This window comes from Lagenorhynchus albirostris, chromosome 2 (genome assembly GCF_949774975.1).
Source record: "Lagenorhynchus albirostris chromosome 2, mLagAlb1.1, whole genome shotgun sequence".
NCBI lineage: Eukaryota > Metazoa > Chordata > Mammalia > Artiodactyla > Delphinidae > Lagenorhynchus > Lagenorhynchus albirostris.
In genome coordinates, this window is record NC_083096.1 from 144101207 (window position 1) to 144114743 (window position 13537).

Genomic DNA, 13537 nt, shown 5'->3' on the forward strand with positions numbered 1-13537 from the left:
CTTAAAATGCCAAATGAAAAGGATTTTTTTCCTCGGATTTTTTTCTTCTATATTCTTTTATACTATCATGGAAAATAAATTATTGAAAACCACTTGCCTGCCACCTTCCAATCCTTGTTAGGGCAGGCATCACAACCATGTCCTTCAATAAACCTTGAGGTATTTTGTTCTTTTTGGAGTGAGGGCAGGGAGCTTATAAAGCAGAAGGAGGGAACTTTTACATAAAACATCTTTGTTCTTGTGGGAGATGATGAATAAAGTATTTATAAATTTATAAATGGAAACTGCATTGAAATCCTTTGGTGAAATCTTTAAAATAACAGAGTAAGTAGTAGATGCTGGAAAATTCTCTTGGAAATTTGATATTTCCATTTTATTCAATTTTTTTTAATTTTTAGCTAAACATATTCTTAAGATTTTATATGCCTTTACCAAAAAGCTTCGTGGGAATCAAGTGCTATATGTAGGAGTGGCCTATTTATTTATTGTAAAAGTTTCTATATTTATTATCCTGTAGCCCCTAAATAAGTTATGACCCTTATATGTAATATGTGTATGTCCTTGCTAAGCTTTTTATCCCCTAAATATTGGTATTTGCAGCATATTTTAATATTTAAACATTTTGTAATTTTACACTTCTGATATTTCAGGGAGAAAAAGTCAGTGTTACACTTAGCATACTTATGGTATAACTTTGGGAAACGTATTATTTAACCAATTGTTTCATTTTGTGATTTTTAAAAAATCAACTAATGGGAAGCACTTTTAGATGGCATTTTCTTTTTAAAGTGCCTTTTAGAGCTAACATATATTTGCTTTCAGATCGCTACTTCTGAAACCTGTTTTTCAACTATTTAACTTTGAGAGAAAGGGAAGATCGAATATATAAGGATAAATTCACACTGAAATAATTTCAGGTTTATTTCCCAAACATGTTGTCCTTATTCTGTTTTAAAGCAGACATACTAGGCACCAAGTAAAATCTTTGAGGGGAAGCATGAGGAGAGAAAGAAAAGAATAACTGAATCATCAATAGAATATGTCTAGTTTTTCAATTAGTCTACTTTTTCTAACGTCAAGACTTAAAACACCATGATCTTTTAGTGTAGTTCTCCTTAGCAAGAGGCAAATTATGTGGGGATTATAAGAGGAGTGGAAACCACAGAAAACACTGTCCTGTTTTGAAAAAGTGTTTTAATCAGGCAAAAGAAGCATCAGGACAAACCATTTTTAAAACAAAGTCTTCAAGTTGGGTATTGAGACTGGCAAAGGGAGAAGCAAGGAGAAAAGTCAGGGAAAGATAAAATATTCAGATGAAAGCCAAAGCTATTTGCAATTACATGTTAGAACTCAGGGTTTTGCAGGTGAAAAAGATGTTGCTTAAATATATTCATAAACCTGTAGTAAGATTTCCACTTAGCAGTTTCAGAAGATTTAACTAGCTGCTTAAAATATGACAAAACTGAATTTTAACAAATGATATTAAAATAGGACAGCCAATCAATTAACTGACAAAATAGAAGGCAGTGTGGGAGAGCCCTCCCCACATTCATTGCAGATTCGCAGCTCCCTCCGCCCGGTTTCCCTCCATCAGGCTAACGACCTCGTTTCTCCGGTAGAGCCTGGCCAAGTCGCAGGCGGTGTCCCCCTGATGGTTCCGATGCCCCACTTTGCAGGCCGTGTGCTTCACAAGGAACTCCACCACGGGGAGGTGGCCTTCTTTGGCAGCCAAGTGCAAGGGCAGGTTCCCTTCATTATCCTCGATGTTAACATCAGCTTGAAACTCCAGCAAAGTCTGTAAAGTGTCCAGGAAACCTGCTCTGGCTGCATCGTGAATGACAGCGAAACCAGTTCGGTCTTTCAAATCGGGATTAGCACCTCTAAGTAGTAGTCTCCTGGCAATCTCGGGATTTCCAAGTTTCATAACCTAGAAAAGAAGAAAAAACGGTAGAATCCTTCAAGTGCTCCTACTACAAGAATATTTTAAAATACCCATGTCTTTTTATGTATGTAACTATTTTTGATGAAGGAGTGCTTGGGGAAGACCCGTATGATCGGGTTTGAAGGACTCAGTTGCAGGAAATGAGTACTATTAGGTAAAAGTAGAAGAAAACTTCTAAAAATTGAGCTTCTATGATGGAATATCTTAAACGGGCCCAAAAGTAGGATAAACTGATTAATAAAATAGAATGAGTCCGACTTATATAAAATTCACTGACAACTTGGTTCTCTATCTCCCATAAAGAGTTGTGTAATTTCATGAATTTATTAAAATAAAAGAAGTGGAACTTGAGATTTAAGTAAGTCTCCTTCTGTTTGCTTGTTCATTCTCATAAGATGTGCCTGGGGTGTTAATTCTGTAAAATAAAATGTGGGTAAATTTTATTTTCTAAACAGCTGAAAAGAAATAAGGAGAGTGAGTTTCTTTAAATCCTCAAAGAAGTGTTTCCACACATCAGACTCCATCTAGTCTGATTTTATAAGTGTGAAAATGATCTCCTAAAAATCCAAACTTGGTATTTTCTTAAATTATTAATTTTCACAAGTTCTCTCCAAATAGATACAGCCCCAAGTTTCCAAGTATTTTTTAAATAGTTTTTTTTCTTTGCAATTATTTCATATGGGATATTAGGTGTGTTTAGTGCTTAGAATCCTTCACTTGAAATTTAAAAATGTTACTGATTATTAAAGTGAAAAAAAAGCAACAGTGTTCTACATTGTCAATGTATTTATCTAAAACTAAGTTCATGATATGTCTTGTATTAGATAGGAAATGACTGTATGGAAACTGTTCTTGAAAAGAATGAAACAGTCATCCTACTATATTACTTACTGTTTCCTAAAGTTCTAACTAGTCTCCTAATTTTCAAGTGAGCAAAAGAAGAGAAAATAAGATATTAAATGTGTATTTTGGGACACAGACAGCTTTGTCTTGTGGTTTCAGCCCATTTATTAATCAACTGGTGATCCATCTTATTTCCTTTCGCAGTTATTATCAGGCATTTAGGAATAGCTATTTGTAAACTGCCAGTATTTTAAAAGCCAGAATTTGCTATTAAAATTTGCTATCAACATACAAATAATTCACATGACAAAGACTTATCTACTGGTGTTTAAATATATTTCACGCTAATAAGAAATCACTATTAGGCTCTCATAGTTATAAAATATTTTGTGGAGCAGCAATCAGTTGTACAATACATATAATTTAACCGTGAAAAATATAGTCTCATTAACATGCAAGAATATTTCAGCATTTTAATTGTTTTAATTTATATTTAGGTATATTCATAATAACCTAAATTTATAATACATTACACAGTAGGCACTCAAATGTTTGTGAAATTAAATATACACTGTAAAATACATACAAAGCTGATCTATCTCTTTAGAATGTTTGTTTTTAAAAATCACAAATTAAGTAGCATGATGAAATATATTTAGAATGAATAATATTTTATAAATGCAAACTCTATAGATGGCCAAGATGTTAAGCTTCCCTGTTGATAAAACCTTGTTGACTTTTAGCCCTTCCTTTGAGGCAGTGGTTAAAAATGATACATAATTTATTTTTCAAGAACTTCAATGAAATACTTTTTGGTTATGAAAAATTAACACAATCTAATTTTTACCACAACTGCCTCTAAATATTTAGTCACATCTAAGGACCTGAACTGGGAAAAATAAGAGACAGACACCTTGGATCTTTGTAAAGCAAATGTACGATTAAGGCCTTTGATATCATCCTGATTGAGAGGCTTACACTAGGAAGGGGGAAAAATCTTTTGTAATTGGGTTAATAAACATAATTGTAGGAGAAAATTTGCCATATTTCACCAAAAATAATAGTAATGCTGGAAATTGTTTTGAAAGAAAGTTCTTTCTTGAGTTATGACACAACTTCAGAGTCAGGATTATACATACTGAAAATAAGCCTTGAGACTCCTGTTTGTGTGTGTTTCATTATATGTACTAGGACTAAGCCACAATAAATGGGTGTTAATATCTTGATAAGTATGTTTAATATAAACGAGACTGCAGAGTTGTTTTAAAAATGTTTGTCAAAACTTTTTTTTTTGCGGTATTAATCTCCCAGTCTTCCTGCTCGTCAAAAGTTCTGCAAGATCCTATTCTTACAGGGTTAAGTGGCTCATTCTTTGTGATATTTATATAACATTTTGAATGTTCAATAGGAAACTTTTCAATATATTAAATTTGTGGCATTGCTATCATCACAAAACCTGTTAAAAACTACTAGGTGGAAAAAGAAAAAAAATCCTTTCCCCACTTAATCTACCTGAAATAACAAGATAATTTAGTATCTATAAGCTTCCTTAATACTGAAATTTTTGCAAGGTCAGTGTATTCTGATTTAAAATATACAGGCTGTATGGACTTCATCTGTCAATAGTACATCTCCTGCCACTTAAATTTCTAATTCTTGCAATTAAAACAAAGCACTCTAAAAACCCTCTCCCCAGTGGATTTTCAAAAACAGCTTTAAGTGTTGCATTTCGAATACGCATAGCTTATAAGAATATCATCAGAACTCAGATAAAGCAACTGTTTGAGACTACTTTGCCATTTTTTTGTTTCTGAGCCTTTCAACTAAGTTACATGATAACGTTCAGAGGAGGAAAAAAAATTATCAGGTACAATACTTTGCAGCTGGACGTGTTTCATTTGTTGCTTGTAAATCTAATTACTAAAAATTAGAACATACCAGGGTATGACCGCAGAGACAAAAACACTATAAACTGAGCTCTGATTAGAAAATTCAACTTTTTATTCCTCCTCGATCCTGAATGGGTGGATGGTATTACATTAACTGTGAAATGTACATCCTGTGCCCGTGCCCAGGCCACCCATTCCAAACGAGGAAAGGTCGTTGGTCAAAACCTGAAGCATTTGAAGAAAAAACACCCTTGCCAGTAGTCAAGAAAATTAACGTTAAAGTCAATTATTGGAGCAAAGTACGGAAACCACTAATAGCAGTGTATTTACTTCAAATAATAATCATAATAACGTGTTTACAGAGCTGTCTAAAAAAAAGAAAAACCAAAAAACTCAGCGCTGCTACGACTGCTACAGAATCCCCACCGTCACAAAAACATTCCAAAAATTAATACCAAACCTGGAACCCACTTGATATCGAGGATGTTATTGGATTTGACGAGTTTGTTCAAAGTACGTCATTTTGGGGAGTTGGATCCACTTAAAGATATAAAATATGGCAACCAACTAGTTTTTAAAACAGTTAAATTTTGTACCCCTGAAAGCTTAAAAGCTATTATTCTAGAAACCCGGGTCACGTAGGCAACATTGTTGACCTGTTTTCCCCACCTCTCTGGATACCAACCTGCAGCGCAGTTCTTCCAAATCCATTTTGTGCATTGACGTTTACATTATTTTGCAACAAACTAGTAAGTTGCTCTAGGTCCCCCCTGGCAGCTGCGGACGCCAACTCGTTCCCCCAAGGCTCGGCCATTCTTTAGGGTCCTGACGATCGGGAAAAGATGAATTAGTTGTTTTTCTTTTTCCCTTTTCCTTCGCTCCTAACCAGGCTGCATGATGGCATCGGAGACTGACAGAAGGACTGGGATGGTTAATCTGGAGTAGAGCTTGGTAGTAAATACTAGTAAGATCTGCCTGCCAAAAGCCCGCCCCTCGATTCACACGTGATTATTCAGCAAAACTGAGCCATTGGAGAGGGGCTCCGCTCCTCGCTTTTTAGCTTAACCCCTATGAAGAATTCTGGTGATTAAACTGAGAGATATACAGGCACACATATATTTCTGGTAAATTACTCTGGACGTAAAATATAGGCAGAGCTGGCACGTACCTACACTACAGATCTCCGTGAGGAATGTGTGCGGAGATTTAAGGCACTAGATCAGGGCAGAAAATACCGCGAAAAAAGAGACATTTGGGGGGGAAGAAAAGGCATCAACCCACCCTTGTTCACGGTGGTGACTTGAGCCGCGCGGGCCAGTACCGCAGGGGCAGGTCCTCGAAGGGGCTCGGTCTCCATCCGTCTCGCCGAAGGGGTAGTCCTGAGTCCTCCGCGGCAGGGAGAGAGCCGCGGTGGCTGGATGCTGAGGTGCTCCGGGGGTTAAAGATGATCGCCAAAAGCAAATGAGAGTAGCAGTTCCGTGGCCCTCAAGTTACAGGTCGTAACGACTCCTCGGTGGCCTTGGATTCTCCGGAGGAGCCTTAATTCGCGTTCAGGCCGAGCTGCGGGCTAACGCCGCGCGGGAGGGCTCCGGAGCCCGCCAGCCGGGCTACCGCAGCCCCACCGAGCCTGAGGCCGTGGGAGCCAGGCTCGGCGCGCGTCTCCGGAGACTGCCGGGCGCGCGGCGGGCCCCCGGCAAGCCGGTCATGCCGGCCCCACCGGGTCCTGGGACTCCCAGCAGCGTGAGGAAGGGGGAGAGCGATGCGGGAAGTGTCTATGGGGCCCGGGCTGCTGAAGCAGCGTGCTGCAGCATCGCGGCTGCACAGGGCAGCCCACCGGTAACTTCCCGCCTACGACCGAGCCAGTTCAGACTTCCTAATGTAGAAGCTCATTGAGCTGCCGCCGCCTCTTTTCCTTCCTTTCCCGGTTTTCTGAGGGCCTCCGGAGATCGGGAGGGTCCTGGGAAGTCACAGGCCAAGCTCTGAGTATCGGGAGTCGCCACAATTCCAGGGCGCAGCCAGTCCCGCCGCTCTTGGCGAGAACCCAGCGGCTTCGGCGCCGGGTGCCACTTCGCCAACCTCTCGCGGTCCCCTGGCCTGTGCCCCCAGCCTGTGCAGCCGATAGGGCAGCGGCCGCCAGCCAGCTGTGCCCTGGAGCCGAGCTGGGTAGCACCGCTTCCTCCCGAGCCGCAGCGCTCCCAGTGACAGTTTCTTTTGTAGCTGGTCCCCCCCAAATCGCCGGTCCCTGCTCCCTTCACCCCTACAGACACTTGTGCGTCGTGCCCCTTTCTGGTCTTTTCCTTCCCTCCCTCCCTCGCTTCTTTTTTCGCTCAAACAATTGCTGCTTCTGTTGCCGCTGCAGAGACGGTGCCGGTTTCTTCTCCCTTTTTTCCGACCTCATCAGCTTTTTTTGAAAAGAAAAAAATTGAGCGCTTTTTGAGTTGAAAAACCCGCCCCCATTTTAACGGCAGAGTTTTAAGGAGGCTCGGCTGAGTTGCAGCGCCGCGGGAGCGGGAAGGTTGGGCACCGCCCACGCCCCGCCCTCCGCCCTGGTGGCGCTCAAGCACTCTGCCGGGCTCGCCCCGCCCCCCGCCCCGCGCCCTTTCTCCCGCCTCCTCGCTCTCCGCTTTCCTCCCTCAGTCTCCTGCGCTGGCTCCCACCCGCCAGCCCAGCGGCCAGGCCCCAGCCGGAGCGGCTTTTTCGGACCCGCGGAGCCGGGTTCGGCCCCCTCCGGCTGGCGGGCGGAATGGAGTCTGCGATGTGAAACCCCGGGCTGCCCCGAGGCCGGCGGGGGCGGAGGTGGAGGAAAGAGGCTTGTTAATTAAGGCTGCGGAGAGCCGCAGGGCCTTGGAGGCTCGGCGGCGCAGACTGCTGGAAGGCGGAGAGGAGGCTGGCGCGAAGCGAGTCTTTCCCCGGCCCTGGCCGGGCAGCCCGGCCCGCCTCCGCGCTCCCCCGCTAGGCTCTCGAAGTTCGGGCGGCCAGGCCTACGGCTGCCGCCTCTTCCTCTGGGGCGCGCGCTGTGTAAACTCGGCCTCCTTTTCTCAGTGCAGAGCTTCGGCCTCGCACCTGCTAGCTCAACGCCCAGGGCCGCGGTGGGCAGAGGTGGCCGCGGGGGTGGAGGGAGAGACCTGACTGACAGCAAAACCAGTGCTCAGGAAAAGCAAAAGTCTTTTATAGACTGATTTTTACGAAAACTAAAGGCATGGTATAGGTAAGAAATCACGACGGACTCTGAAGCCTTAATGTTACAGGGACTTGAAACTGAAATATTCCATTTCTTTGGGGAAAGGGAGAAAAGCAATTAACTTTAAAGCAAAAAAAAAAAAGTCTTGGGAAGGATTTTCTAACAAGGCCATTTCTTTCTTGTCAAAGTTCTCTCTGACTACTTAGATGGGACTTGTTTTGGGGGGGAGGGGGTGTCTAAATGTAAAGGAATAGTATCTTCCTAATCGTTTATTTCAATCATCTGAGACACCAGTTCTCTGTACTTTTAACTTCCTCTTTTAGCTATGTAAGATTAATTAATTACTGTTTTCTATATTTTTTGCACTTAAAAATATCCAACACGGTTGCAGGATGCACCCAGTGGTCAAAATGAAACCAAGCAAAAAATGACAGGTGGTCTAATTATTACCGACTTCTAGCAAGCATGTCCTCAAGCAACATCTGTACCCAGCTCCTTGAAGTACACTGGGAGTATTAGCAACGAAACACACCAACAACATTGGGATAATCATCTAGCATCAGATTGCCTGGTAGGTAGAGAGAGAGTTGAAACTGCAAAGAATCCTGCAGTGTTTCCTTTAACTGAATTGTTGAGAGGAAAATAACCAGAGCTCTTTTCTTAGGTAACCAAACTTGAAATGTGAATCAAACATGAACTACAACAGAAGAAATTAACTCCTCTCGTTTCTTACATATATTTAGACATTTCAAATAGAACATTTAGGATTCTATATATACCAGTAAATACCATAAATAATATAATTTACTTTTGATTATTCTGGGAAATTAGTATGTAATCTTTCAGTACAGCTGGAGGGTGTGATGATATAGTAGCACTGTTGGCTGTTAAGAGAGAACTGGCATTAGTCCAACTTATGAGAGTTGCTTTCTAGCATTTATTATGGTTTCTTGCTAAGAGAAGACATTGTAATAAGGAAGAATATTGTACTCATGTAAAGTATAGGTATACATGTGTTATCATTTTCATGAAATAAAATTCTTTTTGCTGAATAACGATAAATAAAACTTATGGTAATTTAAGATGCATACAGAGCTGGATTAATAGTTTTGGAGCTCTTAAGCATTGAAAAGATTTTGATGTCCCAGCAACTCACCTCATATGTAAATAAAAATAATACAAAACCAAAAAATAAGTGTAAAGGAGTCCAACAAAGTTCTGATTTTTCCCATGTTGACTACTTCAATGCTTTTGCTGAAATATTAAATTCTTTAAGAAGTTTGTTTGTTTTTTACTCTGGCTTAGCTGGTGTCCTGAAGCATATACTTCGTTTGCTTATTGTATAACCCAGAACTGACTGCATAGAGATTACAATCTTAGTTCAGAAAGCGTAAGTAAGCACTACAAAAGACCTGCAATGAAAATCTCATATTGAGGGCTAGTTCACTGAAGTCAAAGGTGAGTATCTTTGCCCTCAATAAGCTTACATTCTAACATGGTGTACAAAAAAGATTGACAGTTAAGCATCTGTTATTTTGAAAGTAGTAGTTTGTCTTTTAACACAGTAATGATATCTCTCTCAAACACTGAAATAGAGCCTTTTAGTTGGATATAAAATACTAACAGTCATGGAAATTTTTTCAGCAGTTTATACTCATTTTAAAGGCTTTATAGAAATACTACAGTCAAATTATTTTGTGCTTTTTCCCTCATTGACTTAAGTATGCATAGTTTCAGAATGATTAACTTACGGATATGTGTATATGGTATTTACAATTTCTTTACATAGTCCCAAAGTCTTCCTTTTGTTATATTTATAGATCCAAGAGAGGTAGAAAACAGACTGGTACCCTCAAGGGGCCTTTTTATCATTTCATTATTGTGGCTTTGGCATTTTATTTCTGAAATTCAGCAGGCTTTTTCATATGGGTTCTCACACCACTTATGAAAAGTCTTTTTGTAAAGTAAGAAAAAAAATGCCCAGTAAGCAACTCAAAAGTTTAAACATAATAGCAACAATTAATACTTATATAGTTTTTCCTGGTTATAACATCATGCACACATTATTTAATCTTTACAACTCTGGGACGTAAATATGATAACTATCCCCATTTTTCAGGTGAAGGAATTGAGGCTTATAGAGAATGTGACTAAGGCCAATAAGTAGTGGATATAGGAATTTGAACTCAGAATCCATCCCCAGGTGTTAGGCCTTTTCCATTACATAAGAGTCCAGTTCACTGGAAGCTTTGGGTTTGGAACTCTCCCAGACTTTTCCCTATGTGCTTCTTCCATTGGCTGGTTTTGGCCTGTATCCTTTCCCCTTTTCCTGTAATAAATTGTAACCATAAGCTAAAAAAAAAAAAAAAGAGTCCAGGATCAGGCACTAGTGTCCTAACAAACATTAAATCATTATATGAAATATATTTTGGGTTACTTAAGTGTGGATCTAACTGTAGTAGCATTAATCTTCTCAGGAATTAGATTGTAATTGAGTAGCATTGTTAAAAAGCTTGATTAACTTAAGGGATCAAGGTTAACACCCCCAATAATGAGTCATGTTGATATCATGTGTCCCTGATATGATGTGATGAGGACACATCACCTTTGTGGAATCCTTCCCCTGAATCCATAAACTCAGCATAATTCTGAGAAAACATTAGACAAACCCAAACTGAGAGACATTCTATAAAGTTCCTGACCATTAGTCTTCAAAAGTCAAGACCGAGCAATGGTAACAGATTGGAAGAGGCTAAGGAAACATGACCACTAAATGTAATGTGGTATGCTGCTTTGGACCCTGGAACAGAAAAAGTACATTAATATAAAAATCCAAATAGTCTCTAGAACATAATTAATAGTATTAATGCCAGTGTTAATTTCTTAGTTTTGATATCAGTACCATGGTCATGCAAGATGGTAACAGAGGAAGCTGGAAAAAGGTAAATAGGAGCATTCTGTACTATGTTTGCAACTATTATATAAATCTAAAATTATTTCAAATAAAAATTTAGCAAAATAAAAGTAAACTTTATTATATATATTTGAAAAAATATGAAATAAAATTCCTTTTAAAAGAAGAATGGTAAGATCAAAGAACATGGAGATTCTAGAAAAAGATCTATATTTGAATTAGACTGAGCTCCATGAGTTAATGCAGTAAAACAACTATGAGAATGGATAGATTAAAATTATTTTTCTTTGCTCATGCTTATGGACAGAGAATCTCTATATTTTTATTCTCTCAGTTTTTGACACTGGAATGAAATTGTTTCCTTTAAGGAAGGAATTCTGGGGAAATGAATTTTCTCTTTTTTTTAAAAGATGTTTTTGATGTGGACCACTTTTAAAGTCGTTATTGAATTTCTTAAAATACTGCTTCTGTTTTATGTTTTGGTGTTTTGGCCACAAGGCATGTGGGATCTTAGCTCCCCAACCAGGGATCAAACCTGCGTCCCCTGCATTGGAAGGCAGATTCTTAATCACTGGACAGCCAGGGAAGTCCCGAATTTTCTCTTAATTCAGTATTTATTTTTCTTTCATTTCTTTCTCTGTAGTGGAAAGTTACTCTGGATTCTGAGTATCCAACCATGAATAGTTACATCATAGGGAAGAATCAGTCTCTTCAGGAATTATACACTATGGAGGGTAAAATGCAGGGAGGCAACAGGGTGAGTGGAAAGAGCACTAGTTTTGACCTAGCCTTGAATACTAGGTCTGTCCCTGTATAGCATGACTTTGGGCAAATTCTTAGCCTATCAGAGCAGTTTTTTATTCTGTAAAATGGTTGTTGTAAAAATTAAATGAGATAAGGTGTGTGAAGTACCTGTACCTACTAGACATCCAATAAAAATAAATTCAAAGGCATTGGTTGTTATGTACCCAAGAGTTTGCTATTTATGAACTATTGTGAATATAAAAACACATAAAATGAAATGGCTGATAATCTCAAAGAACTTACAACCTTTGAGGAGAGATTAAAACATGCAGAGATGAAACAATTAGAGAAAAAAATTGCAGAATTTATCAGAGTATTAAACTGTGTTGTAAAGATAGTACAGCAGTGATTAGAAAGGAGAAGAATCCTTGTTGACTTAAATATTATGAAAGAGGTGATCCTGAGAAAAGCAGTTAGGAACTGGTATACAAAGTAATAGCAACTAATATGGTTTAAGGTTTTGAAAAGTTTTCACAAGCATTGTATCACTCAATAATCACAATCACTCTGTGAAATAAGTTTTATAAGCCCCATTTTAGAAGTAAAGAAATCTAGAGTCAGAGAAGTTTCTTGTCTGTTTTTGTCAAGTGGCAGAACTAGAACTCAAGCCTAGTAATGCTGACTATGAAATCTATGCTTGTTTTGTAAAAATATTTTATGCTTCCATGCATTTTCATAATTGTTTTCCCATCACCTGAAATAGTCATGTCAGAAGCTGAAGTCAAGAGTCTAAGTGACCCATCCAAGTTCCCCCAGCTAATTAGTTGGGAAAGCAGTACTAGAAACCATATGCCTGAATGTCTAGTGTATTCTCCCCCTCTTTCTGTATTACCACATTCTTTTAATTTCCAGATGGAGAGGAGGGAGGGAGAAAGGAAGCAGTACTGGATTTGAATGGGCTCCGAGATATACACACATGTCATCACAGAGAAAAATCTCAACTTTGCAGGGCTGCATTAATCCTGGCCATGTAACTAGAGACAATCATTCACCTGCCTTGTGCTGAGAATGACATATATGAATGGGGCAAGTGAATTGCCACACTTAAATTGCTGGTACTCTGTTTTACCTCTTAATTCATATTCGTGCTATATTTTGGAATTACTTCCTTGGGGGTGGCAATTAACCAAGAAACCCTTCAATTCATGTGACTATGTATGGTTCTGTTCCTTATCTACCTCATTCTGGTCTAAATACAGACTATTACATGAGAGTTGTAGGCCAGAATATTTTCGTCTAGAGAAAAAAAAGCAGAATAAACCTAGATCTTTAGAACACCATAGTGCTCTTTTTGTTCAGGGAATACAAAGATTCTATATGGTGATTTCACTAGTCTCTGTTTTAACTGTACAGCACAAAATCAGCAAACTTACTTCACACTTTCAGGATTTTACATACTTTCCACCGCAAGTTCATGCTCTATTTCAGTCCAGAAGATGATATTTTCCCAAGTCAAAGTTGAACATATTCTACTGTCACTCTTCCTCCAGCGGGAATGACAAACTATCACACTTCACTGTACATAGTCTTCGACTATTCTTGGCTCAAAGCCTGATCATCTTTTTCTCGAGATCGATATTCTCACCTTTCTCAGCTTCCATGTCTGCACCATGACTACCGTGGGAATCTGGTTGCTTGCCATTCCTTGTTACTGAATGTCTGAGGATGCAAGCGTCAGGGCTTGGGATCGAGTGTGACAGTGTGCAAGTGGGCTTTGACAAGTTGAGCATAAAAGGCTATGTGAAGTTGTATTTTGGTGAAACAGAGAAAATGTACATTTATGAAATGTTGTTTATTAGACGGGATGTGACGGTGTGCTGAGTTGGTTTGTGAGGCTTGACGTGTATGTGTGTTACTATATAACCACGTAAGGAGCAGAATCTAATCCCCGCCCTAGCCACGGGGAGGCGGTACCCCGAGGCCTTTGCTTAATTCAAACCGGAATAACCTGTTGCGGGACTCCA

General features: G+C 39.5%; 1 protein-coding gene and 1 long non-coding RNA gene across 3 annotated transcripts; one reads left to right on the forward strand and one right to left on the reverse strand.

Moving 5' to 3' along the window:
* Positions 1–1177: 1177 nt before the first annotated feature.
* CDKN2C (cyclin dependent kinase inhibitor 2C) lies at positions 1178–7149 on the reverse strand. 2 transcript variants are annotated; one of them, XM_060142598.1, is made up of 3 exons: positions 5956–7149; positions 5360–5499; positions 1178–1927 (listed from the first exon to the last, which is right to left on the reverse strand). In XM_060142598.1, exons 2-3 carry the CDS (start codon positions 5486–5488, stop codon positions 1550–1552), a joined length of 507 nt encoding a protein of 168 aa, XP_059998581.1. In that variant the 5' UTR covers positions 5489–5499; positions 5956–7149; the 3' UTR covers positions 1178–1549. The 2 variants fall into 2 exon arrangements, with proteins under 2 accessions (XP_059998581.1, XP_059998580.1); XM_060142597.1 differs by lacking the exon at positions 5956–7149 and having other exon boundaries at positions 5360–5618.
* A 178-nt stretch (positions 7150–7327) lies between these two features.
* LOC132514796 (uncharacterized) lies at positions 7328–9133 on the forward strand. Its single transcript, XR_009538931.1, has 2 exons — positions 7328–7882; positions 8247–9133. It is a non-coding gene; the product is annotated as an uncharacterized LOC132514796 (long non-coding RNA).
* The last annotated feature ends 4404 nt before the right edge of the window (positions 9134–13537 follow it).